Genomic DNA, 26,923 nt, shown 5'->3' with positions numbered 1-26,923 from the left:
CTGTAGTAACTCAGATCCCACCCCATCTAACATCCCATCACAGGCCATTGGGCCTATTTACCATGAATAGTTAAAGATCAATTAATTGCCAAAATCATGTTATCCCATCATACCATCTCCTCCATAAACTTATCGAGTTTAATCTTAAAGCCAGATAGGTCATTTGCCCCACTGCTTCCCTTGGAAGGCTATTCCAAAACTTCACTCCTCTGATAGTTAGAAACCTTCATCTAATTTCAAGTCTAAACTTCCCAATGGCCAGTGTATATCCATTTGTTCTTGTGTCCACATTGGTAATAAGCTTAAATAATTCCTCTCCCTCTTTGGTATTTATCCCTCTGATATATTTAGAGAGAGCAATCATATCTCCCCTCAACCTTCTTTTAGTTAGGCTAAACAAGCCAAGCTCCTTGAGTCTCTTTTCCATTCCTCGGATCATCCTAGTAGCCCTTCTCTGTACCTGTTCCAGTATGAATTCATCCTTCTTAAACATGGGAGACCAGAACTGTACACCGTATTCCAGGTGAGGTCCTCACCAGTGCCTTGTATAACGGTACTAAAACCTCCTTATCCCTACTGGAAATACCTCGCCTGAGGCATCCCAAGACCGCATTAGCTTTTTTCACGGCTATATCACATTGGCAGCTCATAGTCATCCTGTGATCAACCAATACTCCAAAGTCCTTCTCCTCTTCCGTTACTTCTAACTGATGCGCCCCCATCTTATAACTAAAATTCTAGTTATTAATCCCTAAATACATGACCTGGCACTTCTCACTATTAAATTTCATCCTATGACTATTATTCCAGTTTATAAGGTCATCCAGATCTTCCTGTATGATATCCCGGTCTCTCTCTAAATTGGCAATACCTCCCAGCTTTGTATCATCTTCAAACTTTATTAGCACACTCCCACTTTTTGTGCCGAGGTCAGTAATAAAAAGATTAAATAAGATTGGTCCCAAAACCGATCCCTGAGGAACTCCACTAGTAACCTCCCTCCAGTCTAAGGGTTCACCTTTCAGTATGACCCGCTGTAGTCTCCCTGTTAACCAATTCCTTATCCACCTTTCAATTTTCATATCGATCCCCATCTTTTTCAATTTTACTAACAATTCCCCATGTGGCACAGTATCAGTCACCTTACTGAAATCTAGGTAAATTAGATCCACTGCGTTTCCTTTGTCTAAAAAAATCTGTTACTTTCTCAAAGAAGGAGATCAGGTTGGTTTGGCACGATCTACCTTTTTGTAAAACCATGTTGTATTTTGTCCCATTTACCATTGACCTCGATGTCCTTAACTACTTTCTCCTTCAAAATATTTTTCAAGACCTTACATACTACAGATGTCAAACTAACAGGCCTATAATTACCCAGATCACTTTTTTTCCCTTTCTTAAAAATAGGAACTATGTTAGCAATTCTTCAATCATACAGTACAACCCCTGAGTTTACAGATTCATTAAAAATTCTCGCTAATGGGCTTGCAATTTCATGTGCCAATTCCTTTAATATTCTTGGATGAAGATTATCTGGGCCTCCCGATTTAGTCCCATTAAGCTGTTTGAGTTTCTCTTCTAACTCAGATATGGTAATATCTACCTCCATATCCTCATTCCCATTTGTCATGCCACCATTATCCCCAAGATCCTCATTAGCCTCATTAAAGACTGAGGCAAAGTATTTGTTTAGATATTGGGCCATGCCTAGATTATCCTTAACCGCCACTCCTCCTCAGTGTTTAGCAGTCCCACTTCTTCTTTCTTTGTTTTCTTCTTATTTATATGGCTATAGATCCTTTTACTGTTGGTTTTGATTCCCTTTGCAAGGTCCAACTCTACTTGACTTTTAGCCTGTCTCACTTTATCCCTACATGTTCTGGCCTCAATAAGGTAGCTTTCCTTGATGATCCTGCCCATCTTCCACTCCCTGTATGCTTTCTGTTTTTTCTTAATCACCTCTCTGAGATGCTTGCTCATCCAGCTTGGTCTACAACTCCTGCCTATGAATTTTTTCCCCTTTCTTGGGATGCAGGCTTCCGATAGCTTCTGCAGCTTTGAACTGAAGTCATCCCAGGCCTCCTCGGCCTTTAGATCCAGAAGTTCTTAGCCCAATCCACTTCCCTAACTAATTTCCTTAATTTTTGAAAGTCAGCCCTTTTGAAATCAAAAACCCTAGTCGCAGATTTATTTTTGTTTATCCTTCCATTCAGTTTGAACTGAATTAGCTTATGATCACTTGAACCAAGGTTGTCCCCTACAACCATTTCTTCTATGAGGTTCTCACTACTCACCAAAACCAAATCTAAAATGGCATCCCCTCTAGTCGGTTCAGCAACTACTTGATGAAGGAATCCATCGGTATATATACGGTAATATATACAGTAATACCTGCAATTGCTTTTAACTATTTTTTTTAACTGATTACAGTCAATCATAATTGATAGTCTCCCTTTAAATTCTCACAATAATGCACAATTTGAAATTGAAATTGAATGTTACTTTATATACTGAAGAAAAAGACAGTGGTATTGGTCTGACACCAATAGATATCCAATCTATTGGTCTGATACCAGTAGGACTGCGATTTTTTTTCTTTGATGTTTTGTGGTGCGTTGTGATTGGCACAATCTATATGAGTGCTGAAAGACCGATCAATCAAGGTGATCAAGGTTTTGCCTCAGGTCTTTGTTGGGATGTTTTAATCTAAGCCACAGATACAACTATTAGAACACTGCATGCTGAGAACACTAAGTAGAATGTTTCCTTATGTCTAAAGGTGAAAACAAATGGATACTTAGATATGCATGCATACTCAGTGTAAGGGCCTGACCCACTGTTATTTGAAAGGCTCCCATTGACGTCATTGAACTTTGGTCTGGACTGTAAGTGTTTTTTTTTGGCTCAAGGAGTTCCTAAGTTTTGCAAGCCCACCTTGTGGTGGGGAGAGAATGGACGAGCCCACAAAGGGAGCTCTCCAAGACTGCTGTCCTGCAATTCTGTGTTCCAGCTGCACCCTGAGTGCCTAAATCTTTGGCACTAGAGGCATGAGAGACAGCAGGAAATCACCAGCCTCTACATAGAGATATATGACTATAGCTACCTCCCTTCTCTGACCTCTCCTCTATCTATCCACAATTGTAAACTACAGACCTGCACTTCAGGCATAAGCAATGAACATGAGTTTAGCTGTAAACACCTGAATAGTTTGTATAGCACAACACTAGACAGGTAACAGGAGCAGAGTGGCAATGATATTTGCAGATGACCTCAAGATTGAGGTGTAAAACCATAGCACCTATGCCCTTACCCGAGGACAACCATAAACTCATCCATTAAGTTAGGCCTCTTTCCCACTCCAATCCCATTACTCCTAAGCAGGCAGCCCAGAGAGCCAGATGGCCCTGGAATCTGAAAGTCCCCAACCTTGTGCAGTCTACACGGTGGGACAGCCCCAGAGGGGAGGTCACTGGGACATGGTTCTAGGACTTCCAGGCTCCCAGCTCTATGATAACCCTGGAAGCCTTGAGAACCCTGGCTCAAATAGGGAGCCTAACAGCCCCAGGAAACCATGGCTTCAGCCTGGGCCCTGGCAGGATCCCTGCCAGGATCCCTGCCACAGAGCAAGATGCCTCGTGGCCCCCAAAGATCTGGTTCTAGCTGGGGCTCCGGGGGCTGCTAGGTTGTCTGCTGCAGAGCTGTGACCCTGGAACACCAGCAGATTTCCAACAGAAGCTTGCCTGTGTTTCAGAGAAAGTTTTGACAAATCTGCATTAGATTAAGTGAAACATTTTGCTCCAGAGAATCAGCATTTGCTGACAAAACTAAGTTTCGTTGTAAAGTTTCCAACCAGCTCTGTATATAATCCTTTTATGTTATTTATTAAATTCACCCAGCAAACATAGTGTGTGCATTATGTAGTTGAAAATAATACTCTTGCTCAAATCTTCACTCATACATCTTCCAGCTGGGATTTTAACTTCAACCTCAATGTATTTTGTAATATAAAAAAGTGATATAATTTATAAATGCCATTATGCTACAAGGAGATTAGCCGAATTAAGAATTGCAATCTAGGGACATACTAAATATCTGTATTTATATAAAGAAACTTGGCCTCCCTTCCCAACACAGAGCTCCCCATCAATTGTATTATGAACTCTGAGGGAGATGAAGGGGGAATTGATTCTAACTGTGTCTAGTTTAACAATTTAAACTAATCCTTTCTAACATGGCTATCCTTAAAGATATTAACTTTATATCTCTTACCCTTTTAAGAAACAGTTCCCCCCCCACCTCCCCACTCCCTAAAAATAATTTTCTATCATATTTTTCAGGAATGTAATAAGACTGACCAGGATATATGAATACTCACTGTTAGATGGATTACAAAGGAACCTAGATGTGTTACTTTAGCAGCGAGCAATGTCACCTGGCAATGATCATGTTTAAATATGCAATACTATGGTAACAAACCAGCAACATTCAGGAGTATGGGGAAAAAAAGCAATAAATCAAATTATTTCCATCTGCAAATAGGCTCCATCTCATTTGTATAGTGCAGTTTGACAGATAAAGGCTCACCATCAGTCAATAAGAAAAAGACATTTATTTACTGGTCAGCCATGTGAGCAAAAGTAAAGGGATGAAGATGATAGTCAAATTTCTTGGCTGAGTGGCTTGCTGTCAGACTCAATTCTTCTGAGTGTCTGTAGAACACCCTTCAGCTATGACAACTGCTCAGTAGTCAAAAACAGATTGTAGCAATGCCAGCACCAGTCGGAGTGAAGACACTTTCTATTTGCCCAAATAAAAATAACCAAACATTTATGAAGATATTTAGAAAAAATCTTGATGATTGTTTTAAGTATATTAGGGATTGTCACTTATAACTTCAAGACAATTCTCCTCATCTGGTTTACCTCACAGGCATTTAATTTCATTTTACAGGATATATATGTATATTCAGCTTAAAGTCAATGGTGGGATCTACACAACAAAAATAGAAATAGCCTTTAGTCAAGATGCATGGGCCTAGAGGAGAGAGAAAGGTGGAAGCTCAACAAGTTCCAATAAGCATCCAATCCTGACATTTTGACTCTATCCCAAGAACATCATACAGCGAATGGGCAATGTCTACTAGAATATACATAGCTATCCCTAAAAAAGGCCATCTAGAATAACACTCAACAGCTAATTATGAAGTTCATCTTCTAATAGAAGTCTGACATTGGTGAGGCCCCATCTGGAGTACTGTGTCCAGTTTTGGGCCCCACACTACAAGAAGGATGTGGATAAATTGGAAAGAGTCCAGCGAAGGGCAACAAAAACGATTAGGGGTCTGGAACACATGACTTATGAGGAGAGGCTGAGGGAATTGGGATTATTTAGTCTGCAGAAGAGAAGAATGAGGGGGGATTTGATAGCTGCTTTCAACTACCTGAGAGGTGGTTCCAGAGAGGATGGTTCTAGACTATTCTCAGTGGTGGAAGAGGACAGGACAAGGAGTAATGGTCTCAAGTTGCAGTGGGGGAGGTTTAGGGTGGATATTAGGAAAAACTTTTTCACTAGGAGGGTGGTGAAACACTGGAATGCGTTGCCTAGGGAGGTGGTGGAATTTCCTTCCTTAGAAGTTTTTAAGGTCAGGCTTGACAAAGCGCTGGCTGGGATGAATTAATTGGGGATGGGTCCTGCTTTTGAGCAGGGGGTTGGACTAGATGACCTCCTGAGGTCCCTTCCAACCCTGATATTCTATGATTCTATGACAGGTTTCAGAGTAACAGCCGTGTTAGTCTGTATTCGCAAAAAGAAAAGGAGGACTTGTGGCACCTTAGAGACTAACCAATTTATTTGAGCATGAGCTTTCGTGAGCTACAGCTCACTTCATCAGATGCATACCGTGTATATATAAAGTCTGCTGCAGTTTCCACGGTATGCATCTGATGAAGTGAGCTGTAGCTCACGAAAGCTCATGCTCAAATAAATTGGTTAGTCTCTAAGGTGCCACAAGTCCTCCTTTTCTTTTTATGATTCTATGAAGAGTTAACTTATAATTCTAGTCAATATAGTCTATGGACAGGCTCTGGATCAGGTTGGTCAATTTAGACAGAGGACTCTTGTGGCTTTTATCTATGCACAACATACACTGGATACAGCTGCAAGTGTGACTCTATTGCTTCCAACTGTTTTATTTTTAGAATGAGATATGGTGGGTGAAATAACATCCTTTATTGGACCAACTCCTGTTGGTGAAAGAGACAGGCTTTTGAGCTCCACAGCTCTTCTTCAGGTCCAAAAAAGGATATTACCCACCTTGTGTCTTTCATATCCTGGGACCAACACGGCTACAACACCACTGCAAAGAGCAATGGAATATATCACATTTTATTTTTAGAAAGTAAACTTTGCTTGTAAAATGTAATATTTTATTTTGGGAATCTAAATTATGATGGTTGCAGTTTGAGAATTTTATTTCTGCGGATCCATTCCCTCTTGTTCTCCTGGATATCGATTGGCATCTGGAGCAGTTTCTTTTTGGTGGATCTATACAAGCTTTGCCTTGCCTTGTATCATACTCTATGTCATTGATTGATTGAACTGTGAGTTTACACAACATTAACTTGTGCATTATTAATAATCATCCAGAGCACCTGGTACTGAGTAGGCAACATCCTTGCTCCAGAAAGAGCTGTGAAATAGTGCATCCAAATACCTCATGGACTAGTATCTCTGTCTCCTACAGTATGTCTATACTGCAGTTGAAGGTGTGGTGGCAGCAGAGCTTGGCATACCAGCGTTAGCTTTAACCTAGCCAACATGCCTAAAAACAGCAGTGAAGACATGGCACCACAGGCAGTGTGGGTTGCTCAAGCACCCCAGGGACTCAGGATACGTACTATGCTATGTTCAATGCTATGTTTAGTCAGTGTGTCTAGATCAAAGCTAGTGCAGGTATGCCAAACTGGGCTGCAATCATACTTTTCACTGCAGTGTAGACATACCCCTAGAAGTAGGGATAAATTGGTCCTTTTGCTGCACACAGGAATATCCTCAAGATTCTGATCTTAAACAGAAACCACGTGAGGAAGAGGGAATAAGAGCCTCTGTACTTTGCTGCCTGCTGGTATCTGACAGAACTCAAATTAAAGAAAAAGAAGGCATTTTAAGGAAAATGAGAATGACAACATCTGTGGAGGCAAGAGCACTAGAGACCTAAGATGCCCACAACATCAATACAAGGCAGATATAGGAATATCATTGTGCTGTTGAAATCGCCCACACACACGTCACTAAGCTGCAGTGAATCATTCTGGATGGTGGAAATTGGAATTTCTAATTCACCTAAGGCGCTCACCTATTACACGTCCAGTTGTAATATATGCATGTTATGGAACAAGTGAAACAAAGGGTTTAAACCATCTAAAAACGAGAAGAGCAACTCCTCAGGAGACACAGGTATCCAAAAGCTATGCTTCTGCCTTTTTACAGACATGAAGGGGTTCATCTGGATCATCACTGACGCCTTACATGATTCACAACTACTGTGAATTCGCCCACGGTTGTGTTTTTTTTTAAAAACCATGCTCTTTGGTAAGTCACTCGTACAACAACCAACAAAACATTTCATACATATTTAATGCTGTAAATACAAAAATTTAAAAAAAGTACTGCAAAGAAAAAAAAAGGTTTTCACAGTAAATTTCCTAAGAAAGGAACTGCTGCAATTTTGAAATTAATTGAAGTACTACGCATAAACTTGCCTATAATCTAGGTTAATATACATTTTTCTAACCAAACTAAAGCAGCACAGTCTACTACACACACTGTATGGTGAGTAATAGTTTATTAAAGACTGAACTACTTTGATAACCCTGTCATGCTTTTTTCTTTACAGGCATCAATCTCACAACCACAAAATAATGCTGCAGCTATGGGCTGCTTTGCTTCTTGACAGTTCCTACTTTTTTATTTTTGATATGGCAATTAGAACTATATAGGGGTGAAAAATTCAAGGGTATTGTCCTATTGCAGATTTGTGGGTCAATTCCTGTGGGGAGCTCCACATGAAAATATACTCAGAATATGCCACCAGCAACTATATATACTTTTCAACCCATTTATTGATCACCTCATACAGTGCACTAAGGCTCGTTCTGGCAGAAGGAAGTAGAAAAATACAGGGGCTCTAGCATTACCATTGTTTTCCTTTCCCAGTATTTACAATGCATCATGAAAATGAAACTAACTTCAGTCAAATGAACCATTTGCTTGTCTCCTTCCTTTCCTGAACAACTAGATTGTTTAGAAGCAGAGTAGAATAAAATTGAAGCTACCCAGAAGACATATTGAACATCTGGTGCTTACTTTAGTGATCTACTTACTTGATTTAAACACTGATACTACTATAGTAGGTCCTGTCAATTTATTTGTTATCTCATTCATGCCAGAATATATTTAAAAAAAAAAAAAAACGACATTTTTTGCTGACGAATAAAATCTTACTGTGCCCATTGTTGATGATAAGTGCAGAGGATTTACTGCCTGTACTAGCAGGTAAATAAACAGTCTGTTCAGTAGAATGGAATTAAATATCCAGCCACAGACAGAAAGCCAATACTTCACAAATGGGACTGCTTGGTATTAGCTGCCATAGGCATCTGCATGCAGCTCCTTAACTACTATTACTCATGAATCTCCCCAGATACAGTTTGTTATCTTGACTCTAAGTGGCTCTCTCTAGTTTGTTTCTGCATTAGGCATGATGAATGCATTTTAGAAACTTTGACAGTAAAAGATTAAGTTCTTATGAGTCAAAGAAAGCTGTGGAGTGATTTCAAAAAGTCCTGATCAGGTTTTTCCCTTTAGCTCATACTCACCTACATAGGCTTCCTCATCCACTGGCAGATGTAATGACATGCAGAGGTAGGTATCAGACTATTAAAGAAACAAAAAAGAATAAAAATTATCTTAAAATTGTACTTTGTTAGAATGGAAATAAAATAATTCTAACATTGAAACTCTGCTCTACTGAAAACATGGGAACAAGCAATTGTCCAAACTTATAGCCTCATAAATGGAAATTATTTGCTAAGGCTATCCAAAAAACCAACAACTAAGAACATAGAGAAAGGGAGACTTGTTACTTGCCTTCTAATCCAATCATACAAAGTAAATCAAAGGAGCACACTAAATAAAACAACACCTTATTGGACATTTGAATATTTTTTCTCTATTTGACTATAATCTATAACTTACTGCATTCTAGAAAACAGCAGTAAGTCATGGCTAGATACACATCTACCTGAATCAGAAATTCTTTGCTTGTCCCTAGACTTAAGTAAGTGGTCTATTTCTGCCACGAAGCTTATTAATATTGAAAATGTGTGCTAGAGCAGCAGCAATCTAAAAACTATATGTTCTTTTTTAATGCATGCACCTCACTCCAATTAGAATGAATTGGAACTATGCCAGAGCATCAGGAAAAGAATGTACTCCTTTAAAAAAAAATAATGGAAAAGAACAGAAGCAACACAAAATATTATTTTCAGTTCTCTTCAACTGTTAATTGTACAGAACCATCATTTTCAAGAGCAATTAGGTCACTGTTCCCATGAGACATGAGAATGGTCCCATGAGATGCACTAGGAAGTCCAGCCATCACATGTAATTCATGGTTACCATCTTCAAGTCTATACTGATGCTTTTGGGGCAATAAAACATTTGTTTTAGCATTAAATGCACATCACTTAAAAATTGGAAGTGCTCAAGTAGATACTTCAAAATTAAACGTGAACTACTACAATGCCAGTTGCAGTCACTGTGAACCCAAGATAGTGGCCATAGTGAAGTATCAGCAACTGCTTTTGCAGTTATGAACAACTTGGTTCATATTTTCAGAGATGCTGAGTACCCAGAACTCCAAATGAAGTCACTGGTAGGGAAGGAGAGGGGTGAAAAGAATGAACAAGAACAATGCTAAAGGAAGTTTTTCTTTATGAAAACTGAAAGCTTCCAAAAACCACCAAAAGACTGCATATCAGTCCTTTTGACGTAAAAGCTATCATCATATTTTAAAGGCAGGTTGCCAAATCCATTGTTTACCCTGAGGGTTCAGACTGGATTTTAAAATCATCAAAAGATGGACCGAATTAAATGGAAATTTTTGGATCCCTGTCAACCTAATAATATCAGGAGGCTCATCAGTAGAATGGGCAATAACCTACCAATTCAGAGCATGGGGTATGCTTGCTATGGTGTGTGAACTATACTGCAAAACAGAATAATGATGTGATGGACTGCACTGGCCTCAACGTGAATTAAATAGTCAATCCCATCTTTGCCCGCCGGTTATAGGACAGGCGCCATAAAAATAAACTCTGTCCAGCAAAAATCACAATTAATAGCAATGCTCTTCTATAAAGATCTTGGCCAAGGAGACTGTATGATGTATGAGTTAGCTTGCTACCATGGTTTCTTTATATCCCAACAGATATCAGTTTGTCTCTGAGGCCAACAATATCATATTTATATTATGGTATCAGATGAGGAAAAAAAAAAAGATACCATTCACTACTGCATCTTAACATGAACATTTTATAGGGCATAATTTCTTAACGAGAGAGATCATCTATTTTTATTAGACTAGCGCCCACAAGCTCTAGTAGGACAGGGGCCTCACTGTGGTAAGCACTGTACAAAATACATAGCAAGATAAAGTTTCTGTCCTAAATAGCTTACAATATAATTTAAGACAAAATACAGCAAACATGCCTAAATAATAATAATCAGATATAACTGAGGAGGAAGGACAGGTGTAACGTTGATAAGACTATGTGGTTACATAGATCAGCTATGTACGCTATTAGATAAGAAAAAGCAATATGCTAAGTTGTTGTGTCTTTTGCCAGGAGCTAGGAAAAAGCAGAGAAGGACAAATGATACAGCTGATGTTGGGTGTGGTTATATATTCTAGCTAGGTGCCTTTGTGGAGTCAACACTGAAAATATAACTCTCAAAGGAACTGAAAGAGCAACACACTCTGCACATTACTTTTTTTCATTAAATCTTTGGGTTCACAAGCAGCATGTTTAAAAATAAAACTTCAAGTAAATCAAGAAACAAACTCTGTTCAGTGTTTTGAAAGTCAACAAGAACTAACAGGTAGAAGCTGAAGTCAGACAAATTAAAATATAAAAAAAGGCACAAAATGTTAATAGTGAAGGTGATTAACCTGTGGAACAAACCACCAAGGGAAATGGTGGATTCTCCATTTCCTGGATTCTACAAATCAACACTGGATGCCTCCTGGAAGAGATGATTCAGCCAAACACAAGTAATTGGGCTCAGTACATTGGTGAAATTCTATGGCCTGTGTTACAAAGGAGATCATACTAGATCTATTGGCCCTCTTCTGGATTAAGAAATATATGAATCCATACACATCATTGGAAATTAAGGGGCATCAAATCGGGTGGTGTGATGTACATTTGTTTCAGCTGTTGTTGAATCACAATGGTGATTCTCTGCCCTACTATTACAGTATGTAACCAAGTAGTAAAATGTCCTGGGCAAGGTTTTCATTATTCTACACACAATCCAATCTAACACCACACACATTCACACCCATTCTTTTTTTACACTTACGCTTACAATGAAGTGTTCTATATCTTAGCATATTGCCAAAGGCTCTTAAGTAATCTGTCAGAAAACTCAGACTCTAATCTACTGAAAACAGATGACACAGTAAAGGAAGGAATTAATCACAGTCATTGCTTTAGGGTCTCTCACTCTGGTACTCTGCCAGTCCTAAAGCAACAACAAAACTTGAAGTCTTAGAATCATAAAATCATAGAAATGTAGAGCTGAAAGGAATCTAAAGAGATCATCTAGTTCAACTCACAGTGGTGAGCTAGGACCAAGTAAACCTAGACCATCCCTGACAGGTGTTTGTCCAACCTGTTCTTAAAATCCTTCCAATGATGGGGATTCCAAAACCTCCCTTGGAAGCCTATTTCAGTGCTTAACTACCCTTATATGTCCCCCTCCCACAGTCTTCCTTTCTCAAGATGAAAGATGCCCAGTTTTTTTTTAAACCTTCTCTCAAAAGTCAGGATCTCTAAATCTTTTAACATTTTATTCGCTCTCCTCTGGACCCTCTTCAATTTGTCCACATCTTTCTTAATGTGTGTCCAAAACTGGACACAATATTGTATCTGAAGTCTCACCAGTGCCAAGCAGAGCATAACAATTAGCTCCCATGTATTACACACAACTTTCCTGTTAATATGCTCCAGAACAATACTAGCCTTCCTGGCAATTGCACCACAAGATATGTCTACACTGCAAAGAAAAACCCTCAATGCTGAGTCTCAAAGCCTGGGTCAATTGACTTGGGCTTGCGTGGTTAGGGCTGCAAGGCTAAAAATAGCAATATAAATGTTCACAGTAGGGCTGGAGCCGAGGTTCTGAAATCCAACAAGGGGGGAAGAGTCTGAGAGCTCAGGCTCCAGCCCGGGCCTGAACGTATACATTGCTATTTTTCTTAATATTGATTGTGTTAAGTATCTGGTTTACAGTTTACCTTTTCAGTGAAGACAAGCAAAACAGGCATTAAACACCTCAGCCTTCCTGATGTCTTCTATTATTAGCTCTCCTTCCATGCTAAGTAGAGGACCTTCAACTTTTTCGTTGTCTGTCTCTTGCTCCCAATATATTTCAAGAATCTCTCCTTATTGCCTTTTATAACTCTGCCAAGGAGTAACTCATTTTGTGCCTTAGCCCTTCTGATTTTGTCTCTAATGTTTGTGCTGTTCTTTTGTGCTCCTCCTAGCAATTTGTTCACGTTCCCACTCTTTGTGGGATTCTTCTACAACTTTCAGGTCATTCTTGATGGAGCCATATTGCCCCCTCGCTATTCTTCGTATCAAAATAGCTAGCAGTTGTGCATTTAATATTGTCTCCTTGAAAAACTGCCAGCTCTCCTGAACTTCTTTTTCTCTTGGAGGTGCTTCCCATGGGACCTTACCTTCCAAATCTCTGAGTTTGTTAAAATCTGCTTTTTTTTAAGTCCACTGTCTTTATTCAGCAGCACTCACTCCTTCCTTTCCTTAGAATCATATCTTTCATTTTATGATCAAATCCAAATTGCCTTCAGCCTTCAGATTCGCAACCCCATTCCTCCTTGTTAGTCAAAATCAAGTCTATGGATGTCCCCTGGTTGGATGGATGTCCCCTGGTTACTTTGGATGTCCCCTGGTTACTTTGCGCACTTTCTGAGACAAAAAGTTTCCCTGATAAACTGCAAGAATTTATGGGACATTTTGTACCAGAATACCAGAATATTGCTCAACTTCTCTCTTTTGCTATATAAAGCAACACTGGGAACTGTCCAAATAAGGAATGTTTGCTGCAGACAATGTGCTGTTTGGAGACAGAGCCTCAGCAATACCATCCCATCGCCTGATCTCCCTCAGGCTCACTCATCCCATCCCTTACTCTTCTTAACCTCTCACTCTCCTCTGACTCTTCCCCCAAAAATGCAAACTTACTTTAGCATCTCTCTCATCTTAAAAATCCTTGACCGCACTTGCCTCTCCATCTGCTGTCACATTTCCCTTCTTTCTTTTCATCTCTAAGCTCATTGAATGCACTGCTTGTAGTTGCAGACCTCTTCCACTATTCTATCCTGGACACTCTCCAGTCCAGCTTCCGTCCCTTGCACTCAACTGGAACTGCTCTCATCAAAACCTCTGGTGACTTCTTAGTCAAGTCTCAGAACCGGTACTCCATCCACATCCTCCTTGACCTGTCAGCTGCCTTCAACACAGTCAACCATGCTCCTCTTCTTGAAATCTTGTCCTCCTTTGCCTTCTGTTACTGCGTCTTCTCTCAGTTTTCCTCCTACCTCTCTAATTACTGCTTCAGTGTGCCCTTTGGATGATCTCCCTCATCTGCCTTCCAGCTTTTTATTGGTGTTCCACATCACTCTGTCCTTATTCCTATCTCTTCTTCCTCTACCCCTTATCTCTGGGTAATCTGATCCACAAAAACAAATTCAACTATCTGTGGATAACTCTCAGACCTACTTCCGTGCTCCACACCTGTCTCCTTCTGTCGAAACAAAGCTCTAGTTTTGGTAATTCACCTCTAAATGTTAATATCCCACACTTCTCCACAGAAAAAAGTTACATGGGATATTAATTTTAGGAGGAACACCACTAATTCTGTTTTTTCTATGTTTGTCTCTTCTCTCTCTGCTGTAGGTAGGGTGTGTACCCGTGCACGCGCCTCTCCTCTAACAGGATCTGAGAAAGATGCAATAGTAAACTATTGCTGTTCAATATTTATATATCAGCAAAATTATGCAAGATGGTTTACATAAATGAAAAGAAACAGTAGCTTCTCCCACTATCCCTTGCTACCAAGGTATAGCCAGAATGTTAGAAAAAAAATCAGAAAGGCAAGAGACCAATAGAACATCATGCTTAAGACCATTTTACATGAAGACTTTAGGAAAAACACTATTTTGTAGTCATTCATTTTAAAATAAAAGCACCTGTATAAAAATATATTGTACTCTGCTTGTCATCTTTTTAGAAAAGAAACGTCAACATTTATGGCCACTGCAATTTACTATTAAGCTAGTATTCGTAAATCTCTGAGTATTAATATTCACTATCTTGGGGGTTCTCAAACTGGAGTTCGTGACCCTTCAAGGGGTCGTAAGGTTATTACATGGGGTCATGAGCTGTAAGCCTCTCCACTTTGCCTCCAACATTTATAATAGTGTTAAATATAAAAAAATGTGTTTTTAATTTATTGGGGAGGGGGGTTGTACTCATAGGTTTGCTGTGCGAAAGAGGTCACCATTACAGAAGTTTGAGAACCGCTGAATATCTCATAGATACAGGTCCACCTTCTTTAATGAATAATTAAGATATACTTTTTGAGATGTTCCACCACTAAGTTATCCCTACTGTTGTTTTTTCCAGTGTTGGTGTGAGCTGTGGGGTATCAGGAATTGAAAGTTTTTGCAACTGTGTATTTTGCTATAAATGGGAAATAACAGATATCAAACTAATATGGTCTATTATTTGGTATACCTCCATATTTGTTTTTAAGGTGTTGTCACTTTTCAAGAACCTGAAAAGTTCTTATGACAGAAACCTTTTCATACATTTGCATTTCTAACCTAGAATACACCACAGCAAAAGATAAACAGAGTGACACCCATATCTTGAATACTGTGTGCAGATGTGATTGCCCCATCTCAAAAAAATATATTGGAATTGGAAAAGGTTCAGAAAAGGGCAACAAAAAGGATTATGGGAATGGAACAGCTTCCATACGAGGGGGGATTAATAAGACTGGGACTTTTCAGCTTGGAAAAGAGACAACTCAGGGGGGATATGATTGAGGTCTATAAAATCATGACTGGTGTGGAGAAAGTAAATAAGGAAGTGTTATTTACTCCTTCTCATAACACAAGAACTAGGGGTCACCAAATGAAATTAATAGGCAACAGGTTTAAAACAAACAAAAGGAAGCATTTCTTCACACAACGCAGAGTCAACCTTGGAAATCTTTGCCAGAGGAGGCTGTAAAGGCCAGGACTATAACAGGGTTCAAAAAAGAACTAGATATATTCATGGAGGAGAGGTCCATCAACAGTTATTAGCCAGATGGGCAGGGATGGTGTCCCTAGCCTCTGTTTGCCAGAAGCTGGGAATGGGCAACAGGGGATGGATCACTTCATTACCTGTTATGTTCATTCCCTCTGGGGCACCTGGCATTGGCCACTATCGGAAGACAGGATACTGGGCTAGATGGACCTTTGGTCTGATCCAGTATGGCCATTTTTATGGACAATGGAGCACAACTATATACAATGTTCTCAAAAGATTAATACACTACTAGCCTGCAAAGCTAAAGTTAAACAACCTAACACAAGCTGTTTGAGTCAATGCTAACCTACTTGCAGTTCTACATGCCAGATACTTTACAAACAGTGATTGGGACCATAATTACATGTTCCACCTTTCACCACTTCCTTTTTAACTGTTCAGTAATATTTATGGATAGGTTATGAGGGTTTACGAGAAGGAGACAATATCTCCATTCCAGTGTAGTTGCTGTGCAGCAGTCTTGAATTCTGAAGAGAATACTTCGTGTAATCTCAAAGCAATTAATTCAGAAAATGAACATTCAACCTTATTTCATGTTACTGGGGTTAACTGTGTGTCATCTGTCTGCTTGGCTGCCACCATCTATCTCAGAAGTGACCGACCTTCAGTTATTTTGTACATAGCTGATGTTATAATAATTGGGCCTACAAATTTATCCTAATTGTGAGCTCAACTCTGGGAAAGTGGATGTAAGTTTACAAAATGTTTCAGTAATCTGTAACAATAAATGCTAATAGGAAAAAATGCAAAAGGGAGTCAAAGATTGAATTAGTTCAAACTAAAATCCCTACTGATATAACTCAAGGATTGTGTTAAGATCATGTCTGATAAACAAAAGAAGCGTGGAAATCAATGAACCAAAATTTAGGGTCCTTAAAAGAGAAGACTTTAGGGAGAAATCAGCGATGTGAAAGTGCAACAATTGCTGACTGAAAGAAGGGGACGGCACAAGCTTCACCATCATGTCTGCCATTGTCTCCTGAGACTCCAGCATATACCATAATACCTTCACTGTTTTGATCCCGAGAGATGTTCTGGCCAGGCTAGGGCTGCCAATTTTGGTTGAACATATTCCTGGAGGCTTCATCACATGACTGGAGATTCCAGGACAATCCTGGAGGGTTGGCAACAGTAGGCCAGACCAGGCCAGGCCAGCAAGAAGGACCCAGATGATATCAACACCTCCATCAACTTCAGCTAAAATCCATCCACTACCTGGAATGTCATCTCCCCTGCCAATGAGTCCTTTTCCTTCCCTGATGCCTTATTTCTTCTCTTTCCTATCCCGCTCCTTTTTGCTTCTGTTCAGTAGGAGTCTGGCTTATCCAGCCAAGACTGCATATTGTGCAACACTGCTGTAAGCCTGTGACCAGAAAGGCAGCTAAAAAGCAATGCCCTAACCAGCCCAATGTTTGTACAAGTTTGCTAGGTCTTGAATTGCTAATAAGAGCATTTGCTGTGCCTCTGTTTTTCAGCAATGAAACTGCAAGTCAAAGTCAACACCAGAGACAGAAGCTGCATTTTCTATCTTTGCTGTTCTGTTCTCCACCTCTCTTGCTATTGCCTAGTTTTGTCTTCTAGGAATGGGATTGGATTTTAACAACCGTAACAGCTCCTGCCAAAATAAACTAACTTTTCCCCCATGTCAAGGTTCCTTCCCCACCCTGAACTCTAGGGTACAGATGTGGGGACCTGCATGAAAAACCTCCTAAGCTTATTTTTACCAGCTTAGGTTAAAACTTCCCCAAGGTACAAACTATTTTACCTTTTGTTCCTGGACCTTATTGCTGCCACCACCAAGCATCTAACAAATATAACAGGGAAAGAACCCACTTCGAAACGTCTCCCTCCCCTCTCCCCCCACCCCAATCCCCCCAAGCCCTACATCCCCTTTCCTGGGGAAGGCTTGATAAAAATCCTCACCAATTTGCATAGGTGAACACAGACCCAAACCCTTGGATCTTAAGAACAATGAAAAAGCAATCAGGTTCTAAAAAAGAAGAATTTTAATTGAAGAAAAAGTAAAAGAATCACCTCTGTAAAATCAGGATGGTGAATACCTTACAGGGTAATCAGATTCAAAACATAGAGAATCCCTCTAGGCAAAACCTTAAGTTACAAAAAGACACAAAAACAGGAATATACATTCCATTCAGCACAGCTTATTTTCTCAACCATTTAAACAAAACAGAATCTAACGCATATCTAACTAGATTGCTTCTTAACCCTTTACAGATGAAAGGGTTTTTCCTCTGGCCAGGAGGGATTTAAAGGTGTTTACGCTTCCTTTTATATTTATGACACGCCCCCCAATCACAGATAGGGTGAAACGCTGGCTGTGATTTCTTCCTGGAGCTCTAGGAGAAAACAGAGTCTAACGCATATCTAACTAGATTGCTTATTAACCCTTTACAGGAGTTCTGACCTGCGTTCCTGCTCTGGTCCCTGCAAAAGACAACGCAGAGAGAACCCTTTGTCGTCCCCCCCCCAGCTTTGAAAGTATCTTGTCTCATCATTGGTCATTTTGGTCAGATACCAGTGAGGTTGTCTTAGCTTCTTAACCCTTAACAGGTGAAAGGGTATTTCCTCTGGCCAGGAGGGATTTAAAGGTATTTACCCTTCCCTTTACATTGATGACACCCACAGAAGGACATTTATTAACATCTGAGACACTGTCAAACAAGGGTTCCCACTCCCCCTTCAAAATTTTCTCTACACCTAAAGGGAAAGGGAACAAAGAAAGATTTATTTAATACTTAACGTTTTAACATCTTGTTAAAAAGAAACATTTTAAATGCTTTAATTCTTTCCCTTATTTTCTGTATCTTTAATACAAGGTTAAAAGGACGTTTAATGGTGTATTTGCTATGGTACTAAGCAGACTGACGTCTCCATATACCAAACCCCAGACCTTGTTCAGAACTGTTTAATGTTTGACAATTTCCAGGTCATGTTAACACCTTTGATTCACTGGGCCCATTTAATTAAAATTAATACAGCAATGGTTTGTAAAAGCACTCTAGAATAAAAGGAAATACATTAAAAGTAAAACATTTTTAAATGGATATTAGGTGGCCAATAGGAAAGTTGTTCTAGTTACTAGCTGACAAGTGCCCTCCCCCCCCCCCCCCATCTCTCTCTCTCTCACACACACACTTACTTCATTCTCTTTAGTCTCAGAAAGGTTGTGGAAGTGAGTCAACAAGAGGACAGTTAAAGCATTAATGCATTAAGCATTAAGAGGACAGTTAAATGACATTCCAGAAGTAAATCAGCTGTGCTCCAGAAACTGTAAATTCACTTACATTGGGGAAGAAAAATCGGTTGTTGCTCCCACATTCCCAGCAATAACATTACTTTTAATAGTAAGAGTTCAGGAATATGTTTGCCAAGTTTGTGATGCATCAGATCATATGCAATTTTCTCTGTGTAAATAATGTTTTTTTTTAATTCAACTATTTTGGCGTATTACTATTATTTGTGTCTAGAATACCCATGTTTGGTGCAGAATGGAAAATCTGTTCTTATCTACTTGAAAATTTCTTATCTTGTTACTGTCTGCTCATTGGTTCACATTCTGAACATTTTGCCGTAAGTGAGTAAAAACAGTCAGGACAGGAAGAAATTAAGCAATCTCTCTACAGAAGTACTTAGAGAGATGTACTAAATTCAGGTCACTCCTGTCAGAAGCTGTATTAGCCAGCAGCAACTGGTCAAGTTTATAGTGTCCCCTAAATCCAGGAACCTTCGAGCAAGATTCATTTTTCTTCCTACATGAATTCCACTCGTTCTGCCTGGGAAGCTGCCATTTTTCTAATGAAGTGTACTTTGTTACAACTGGCTTGGCTACTAGTTTTATAAATCTCCGACAATTAACTTGATATCTACTTACTGACGCTTTAAATACATTATTTCTGATTTACTAATTCGTAATAAACAACATCAGCATGATGGTCTTAGTAAAACTAAGTGTATTTTAAGAATGTTTTGATGACTTTTCTTACATCCAACTAGGACCTGAATTTTTTTTTTTTTTTGGTTTAGGATTTGTATAGGATAATATTGTTACCACTTAAAATTGGCAAGAATCAGATTTTGGGATAAGGGCTGGGACTGTTTTTAATACTACCTCATCACTGCTGAATACACAGCATTGGTCCTCCATCAATATGACACCCAGTTCTGATATCCTGTGAGGAGAAGACAGATTTCCATTTTGAGAATTTGTGGACATGGCTGCTTCTGAGAAGGATATATTATTGGTCCAAATGAGGAAAGAATTTTAGATTTCATTTGTTAAATTAATAGATTTCTTAATAGAAAAATGATTTCCTCTAAGGCTGTAACACAATATGGGAACAATGGTGTCCTCCAAAAAGGAACCTAAGTATTTTATTTAAGAGGTTACACGAAAACTTGGATCAAACTTACAATAAAAATAATGGGTCAGGTTCTCTGCTGGTGTAAACTGACATAGCTCCTTTGAAGTTAATGATTTTGATTTACACCATTTTAGGATTGGGCCCCAAAAGATGAGCTTCTATTAATGAACTTGATCCACATTATTGGTGAAAGCATTTTCTTTGTAGGTGAAGCAGGAATAGGCCCACTTCCTGTCACTAAAACTCCAACTAGCCAACACTGGTGCTTGTTACAATTATTTGGACAGACCCATAGAATGGAGCCCACTTGTCTGACCAGCTCTGGTATGCAGCCTCCTGCTCTGTTGGCCCCGCCCCATAATTATACAATGGCTGTGAATGCGAGTGTGCTTTGGGTAAGCCAACTCTTTATGTCAGTTTTCTCATGTGTAATACTGGGATAATATGTTTACTTCCCCCCTACCCAAGGATGTTGTGAGGATTCATTAAATTCTAAGTTTTGTGAAGTGCTGTGAAGAAAGTATCAATTATTACTAGCTCTGGGGCACTGATCTGTTCTTTAAGCACTCTAACTGCATAACCACAAATTCAAATTCATACTGCTGTATTTTTGCCCATTTCATCAATTCACAGTGAATAATTCTTACACTATTTCCCTTTATCCATCTTCCAAACTGCCAGTGGTTGATACTAACCCCCCAGTTAATGGAGACACTGCTATTAATGAACAATATAACTGCAGAGAAGCAAATGTCAATTGCCCTGCAATCTTTTGTCATTATTTCATATTAAATTATAAACAAACATTATGTGTACAATCACAACAGCATTACTGGTTTGCTAAAGCTTGCTGTTAGTCTACAAATTGAACATGTTTATACTCTGCATACTTAAAAACATTTTCATAAACAGCATTCAACTTGCCTGAAAGTGTTGTTTTTCCATCTTTCATATTGACCAAATGTTTTTAAATTCATCTCCCCCATCCATTCCCACTTACACTGTCTCTGAAAGAGACTCGTACATCTATTTTCATTCTATCTTTAAAAGTCCCACACTGGTGAACAATGAACAAAGCCCATAATGAATCATTTTCTTGTACTGCTACCACCTCTGTAACAATTTGCTGAATAAAGAAAGATTTAAGAACATCCTCCTAAAAATTAAATAAAATCCCCAGTACTCCTCCCAGATAAAACCCATTAGGTATTGAACCTCCAGCAGTAAGATGTACTCGAGTCCTTATAAAAAGAAAAGGAGGACTTGTGGCACCTTAGAGACTAACAAATTTGTTTGAGCATAAGCTTTCGTGAGCTACAGCTCACCATTGGATGCATTCAGTGTGAAGTCCTTATGTTACACATCTTACTTGTACTTCTCATGTAACCCTACTATACAGAACATCTGGGACAAATGCCATCTGAAAGTTTTGGTATAGTTAGTAATAAATACCAGAAGAAATTTACATACTATGGGTTGTTGGTTTTTTACATGTTTGAGATAATGCATTATTCAAAGTCACCTATTAAAACTCCTATCAGATCAACAGGGAAAATATACCACTTCACATTTATTAACCAAACTGGAGAATTATTCTATTTCATTTATTTCCAGATTTATATTGCCTGAATTTGTACTTCAATGACCCTGTTTATAAGAACTGCTTGGAACTATTCCACGTGACTGTTGCATTCTTTACACAAAGTGCAGACAATGCTCTTGCAACACAAAGCTTGCTTTTCACAGTTAATGTACTCTCCTTAATCACACATAAAGGGACAGTTCTGAATGATTCAACGAGGAAGATTTGTAGTTCTCGTACGTAAAAAAGGTCATCATAATCAAAAATCCAGAAAAAAATTGAAAACATTATTTAAAAGAGGGCACTTCAGATACGGCAGGGCTGCAGTATCTGACATGCCAATATGTTGCGTAGATTATCATGTGCTTAACAATTCTGGTATTCAATTAAAACAAATGTATGTTTACCCTGGTAACCTTTGCTTCACATAGCCTACACAGGACTTATAAAATACAAAATATATTTTTTCTTAAATGATCTTTCACACTGAATTCTAGCACACAGAATTAATAAATGGTTTGAAAACGTGACCCACAAGTTTTATCTTTAAAAAAAAATAATAATCAGGAAACTATAGGGGTATGCATCCAATGGACAGCTGCAAGAGGCAGACATTCACATCTTAACTTTAGCTATAGTTTTAAATTTTGGGTCTCCAGAAGTAACACCAGCTGGCTCCTAGTAGGATGCAACATACTAGCAAACAACATAAAGGGGCACCACCAATGCAGCTGCTGTTGAACTCCTTCACCTGCCTGGAGCATGGAGTTACTCCTTAAAGAAATTATGTTTTTTCTCCATTGTTAGAAAACTGCCCAATATATCAAAAAGCCCACTACTTACAGGACCCATATGTGGACTAGCTGCATGCAGTTTAAGTAGCAAAGCTTCACTCACTTGTATTCAGTAAATTACTGGACAGAAAAAATGCCAAAAAGATAATATTTGGGACAGTGAAGTAAATAAATAAGAGCAAAGGAAAGAAAGAAGTAGGATGGATTAAAAAAAGATTACAAATATGTCAATAAGTCATTTTCCCATAACGTACATTTTGTTTCCAGAGCCTGTATTAAGAATTCTAAGCACCACCACCATGCTCCTATTTAGCACTTTTCATCAATAGATTTCCAAGTGCTTTACAAAGGAGGTCAATATCATTATCCATTGGTAGTGCCAGAGACCTAAATCAGTCTTCTGAGGATATGTTATGGGCAGTGCAGACCCTTCAGGATCCAAAAGGGTACCCTCAGATTCTTAAGTCTACCCACGCCTCAGTTGCCTAGGGAGGCAACATCTGCCTGTGGTGGAGGAAGAGCAACTTGAGGTCAGAGAAATACACTCAGAAGCTCAAGAGGAAGAAGGCAGCACCCTATAAACAAAGATTTTAATAAGGCATCCAATACAGTGAAAGGTGGCTGCTGCTGCTTGAAGGAGATCTCTCCTCATAACACCGTTTGTTGAAGAATGTGTGCACCTGTCAGTTTACTTCTTTTTGGGTTGTGGCCTTAGTCTGATTAAACAGCCATGAGTTGAAGACTTTGTTTTGAAATCTGTCTGGATGAAAATAAACCAGAACTTTTCATAGGTGCTGGAACAAGGAGTGCTGCCACACCCCCTGGCTAGAAGTAGTAATTACAACCCAAATACATGGTTTCCACCTTCAACACCCCCACTATAAAAAATTTTCCAGCACCACTGGAACTTCTTAGGAAAAGCTCTATTTTCCTCCTTTTAAACTGTCTTTGCTTGTTTGGTAGGACTTTTGTTAGTAAGGTTTGCTACAAAGTGCATTGGTCCCACTGATCATAAATAAAGGAATGAATTGAGGATCATACAGTAGTCCTACAGAACAGGGATGGGCAAACTACTGCCCACGAGCCGTTTTAAGTCAGCCCGCAAGCTCCCGCTGGGAAGCGGGATCTGGGCTTGCCCCACTCCAGCTGGGGCACTGAGTCAGGGGCCACACCACATGGCTAAGCCCCACTCTGGCTGGGGCGCAGGGTCATGGGCGGCCCCGCTTCGGCCAGGGTGCCGGGGCTGCTCTGTGCAGCTCCCAGAAGCCGCAGCGTGGCCCCACTCTGGCTCCTAAACGCTCCAATGGGAGCTACAGGTGCAGTGCCTGTCAATGGGGCAGTGTGCAGAGCCACCTGGCCGTGCCTCCGGGTAGGAGCCGGAGAAGGGACATGCCACTACTTCCAGGAGCCACTTGAGGTAAGTGCCACTCAGAGCCAGCACCCCTGAGCCTCTCCTCATGCCCCAACCACCTGCCCCAGCCCTGATCACTCTCCAAACCCCTCTATCCCAGCCCGGAACACACTCCTGCACCACAAACCTTTCATCCCCAACCCCAGCCCAGAGCCCGCACCCCCAGCCGGAACCTGCACCCCTTCCCTCATCCATGCCCCAATTTTGTGAGCATTCATGGCCCACCATACAATTTCTATTCCCCGATGTGGCCTTCAAGCCAAAAAATTTGCCCACTCCTGCTATAGAACATGTCTATTAGTTGTCAAAGTCTCTGTTTTCTCTTTTCAGAGTATTCACTAAAAAGACAGGAGAGGGGAAAGGTTTGTTTGTGAGACTGTGACAGGGTGCTATCAGCAGCACACTGATCACTGACATTGCTGCAGTCTGGAGGCAGATGCAGTCCTACCTGAGGGCAATTACACACTTTCCATGGGGGACTGTGAGCACCTGAGTGATAACCACTGCGTTAACAAGATAATTGGGGAGAATATAAGGAGAGGAAACAGGAAGCAAGAGGAGCTCAGAATATGAGCCTGAGTTGGGGAGTGAGGGCTGCAGGGAAGCCTGTCTTTGCAATAAGCCTGTGTTGCATAGCAGACTGGGATCCCGCAGATCTTGCTGCCATAATAGTGGGAGCGGGTAAAATGTATTTTGTTGTGGGAAACACTTTATACTTTTAATACTTAAATTTAAGCAAGGGATTGAAAGATTTCATGTCTATTATAAGAGGAGTTAAAGTAATTTTTACGTGGTTTAAGCAAGATTTCTTTTATTCTTTGAGTGGCAAAAATTGTGTCTGCATTCCGTTTACATAGTAACCAACCATTTTTTTTGTTTGTTTCTAGTAGCATTTGCAGGATCTAAGGTTTTTGCAGGTGGGAGTGGTATAAAAATGCAAGAAACCATGCAGGAGTTGTTGGGAGTGGGTATTGTAAAGTGGAATGGGAGTGGTATTAAAAAATAGTCCCACATTGGGCTCTATTGTACAAGAAGATGTAATACTCCACAGTAACTTTGTTCTTATTGGCTATAAATTATTTTAAAAACATTTAAACAAAAAAATCATTAAGATGTAGAGGAGAAATTACCGTCAAGTGGATTTATAATCAATTTTGTCCACTTTTGCAGATTTCTTTAGCTTTTAAAATCAGTTTAGTTTCCAATAATTGAAATGCCATAGTCTTATTTCTTTGCCATTGATACTGATTGGATATAGCTGCTCAACTATTATCCAAGAAACTTTTATATCTTCACCACTACTTCTCTATCCTTCATAGAAAACACAATGTTCAGAGAGGAAAGTTCTGCCCCAGAACAAATAAGTGTAGCTTACTCCTGTTTACTCAAATTAGACTGCACTTGCTGGTTAGAACGATGAACTTCTCAGTTTGTGCACATCAATATTATAGAATATAATGCAACGTCAACACATTTCTCTCTGAAGAAAAGCAGGACTCAGAAACAGAAGGTATGCACCCCTAAGCCATACTGGCACTTCTCTAAAGTTACTAACTTGCCCCCCTGAATCCCAGCTTTCATTTTTTTTTAAAAGAAAGTCTAACTGTTATGGTTGTGAAAAAACCCGCAAGAATGTGAGCCATGTGTAACCAAAGCAGAGACAAGTCTACACAGAACTCATAATAGCAGCTTGGAGAGGTGAGAACTGCCCCATACATCTCATTGATGCCTGATAAATGTCAACACTGTTAATTATTTAATTCCTTGTGTAAGGAGGAAGATGGTGGATCATAATACTGCAGACTTTACCGCAAGTTAAGTATCATTTTGGCATCATAGGTAGGTAATGTTTGAAATGTACCACTACTTATTTTTTCCTCCCAATCAAGAAGGAATGAAGCAAGAACACAATTACATTTTGAATATCTGCACGATCTACTATGACCAGTGTCTTATTTTGGCAACTCACATGAGTGGAACTTAGAAAAGTAGCACCACTTTTTTCCTTCCCACTCTGAGCCCCAAAGGATGGGAAACTATGATGCTTTTACATGGCAGCTGAAATTATCCATCAAGATGAATGGCTTTAATAGAGAGGTCTCCAGTAGAGCCATGCTTAAGAAGCACACGTCAGTCAACAGCCAGGAGCAAGAGTCTTCTGCACTTGGATGACAGAAGGCATGAGACAGCAAAGAGACCATTGTATAGCTCCCCACCCCACACATACACAATGAACAGATATCTACCCTCCACCAGTGTTCTGCCCTGTCACAGCAACTGAGCTTACTGCAGATAAAGCTGCTGCTAGCCATCCCACACAGTAACCTTGGGCAGAAGGGGGCTACCTTCTCAGCCTGGGGAGGACGACTCCTACATAAACTCTTGTAGAACATACCAAAGTTTATCTGTGACATTCTGATCAAAGACCAAGACCAAGTTTCCTTTCCAAACTGTAAAGGATTTCTTTGTTTCTTTTATGGAAGATATCTTTACTTATTTTCATTTGCCTGTTTGGGAATTGGATAGGGTTCTCTTATCTTTTTTTGCTTACATTTTACATCTTAGTTATATTTCTGATAGTTGCCTGAAGGCTCTTGAATATGGGTGTCACGTAAATATATGATTATCATTAAGGGTATGTTTCTGTCATGGATTCCATGACTTTCTGGGACCTCCAGGACTTCTTATGGGGCAGGACTGAAGCAGTTGTCTGCCCTGGGGCTGCTGGAGCAGCAGCCAGGGTTGGGTTAGTCCCCCGCCCTGTCCCCAGGGTATTTTTAGTAAAAATCAGGGACAGGTTGTGGGTTCCCGTGAATTTTTGTTTAGTGACCATGAACCTGTCCCTGACTTTTTCTAAAAATACCTATGACAGAATCTTAAGCTTAATTATCATGATTCTCTTTCTATTAGCACTAATGGATTTTAGATGAGCAAAGTAAAAACAGATAGCTCTTCAGAGTTAGACACATTTTTTTATATCTTCGACTAATGGGTCTTGTGCTTTGCTAGCAAATACCTGTGAATTTCCATACATGCACCTCAGAATTCTTCAAGCACTTCCCCCCACCCCT

General features: G+C 39.7%; 1 protein-coding gene across 12 annotated transcripts in view; it reads right to left on the bottom strand.

Moving 5' to 3' along the window:
* The window catches only part of PAM (peptidylglycine alpha-amidating monooxygenase), a 223,932-nt gene that overhangs the window by 120,014 nt on the left and 76,995 nt on the right, over positions 1-26,923 (bottom strand). For all 12 annotated transcript variants that reach the window (XM_077817250.1, XM_077817254.1, XM_077817257.1 and 9 more), the window contains one exon: positions 8,877-8,934. In XM_077817250.1, the coding sequence (XP_077673376.1) occupies positions 8,877-8,934 (58 nt within the window). The remainder of the gene's footprint in view (positions 1-8,876; positions 8,935-26,923) is intronic.

This window comes from Eretmochelys imbricata, chromosome 5 (assembly GCF_965152235.1).
Source record: "Eretmochelys imbricata isolate rEreImb1 chromosome 5, rEreImb1.hap1, whole genome shotgun sequence".
NCBI classification, from domain to species: Eukaryota; Metazoa; Chordata; order Testudines; family Cheloniidae; genus Eretmochelys; species Eretmochelys imbricata.
The sequence above is the reverse complement of the archived record's forward strand: the minus strand, read 5'-3'. Positions and strand labels throughout refer to the sequence as shown.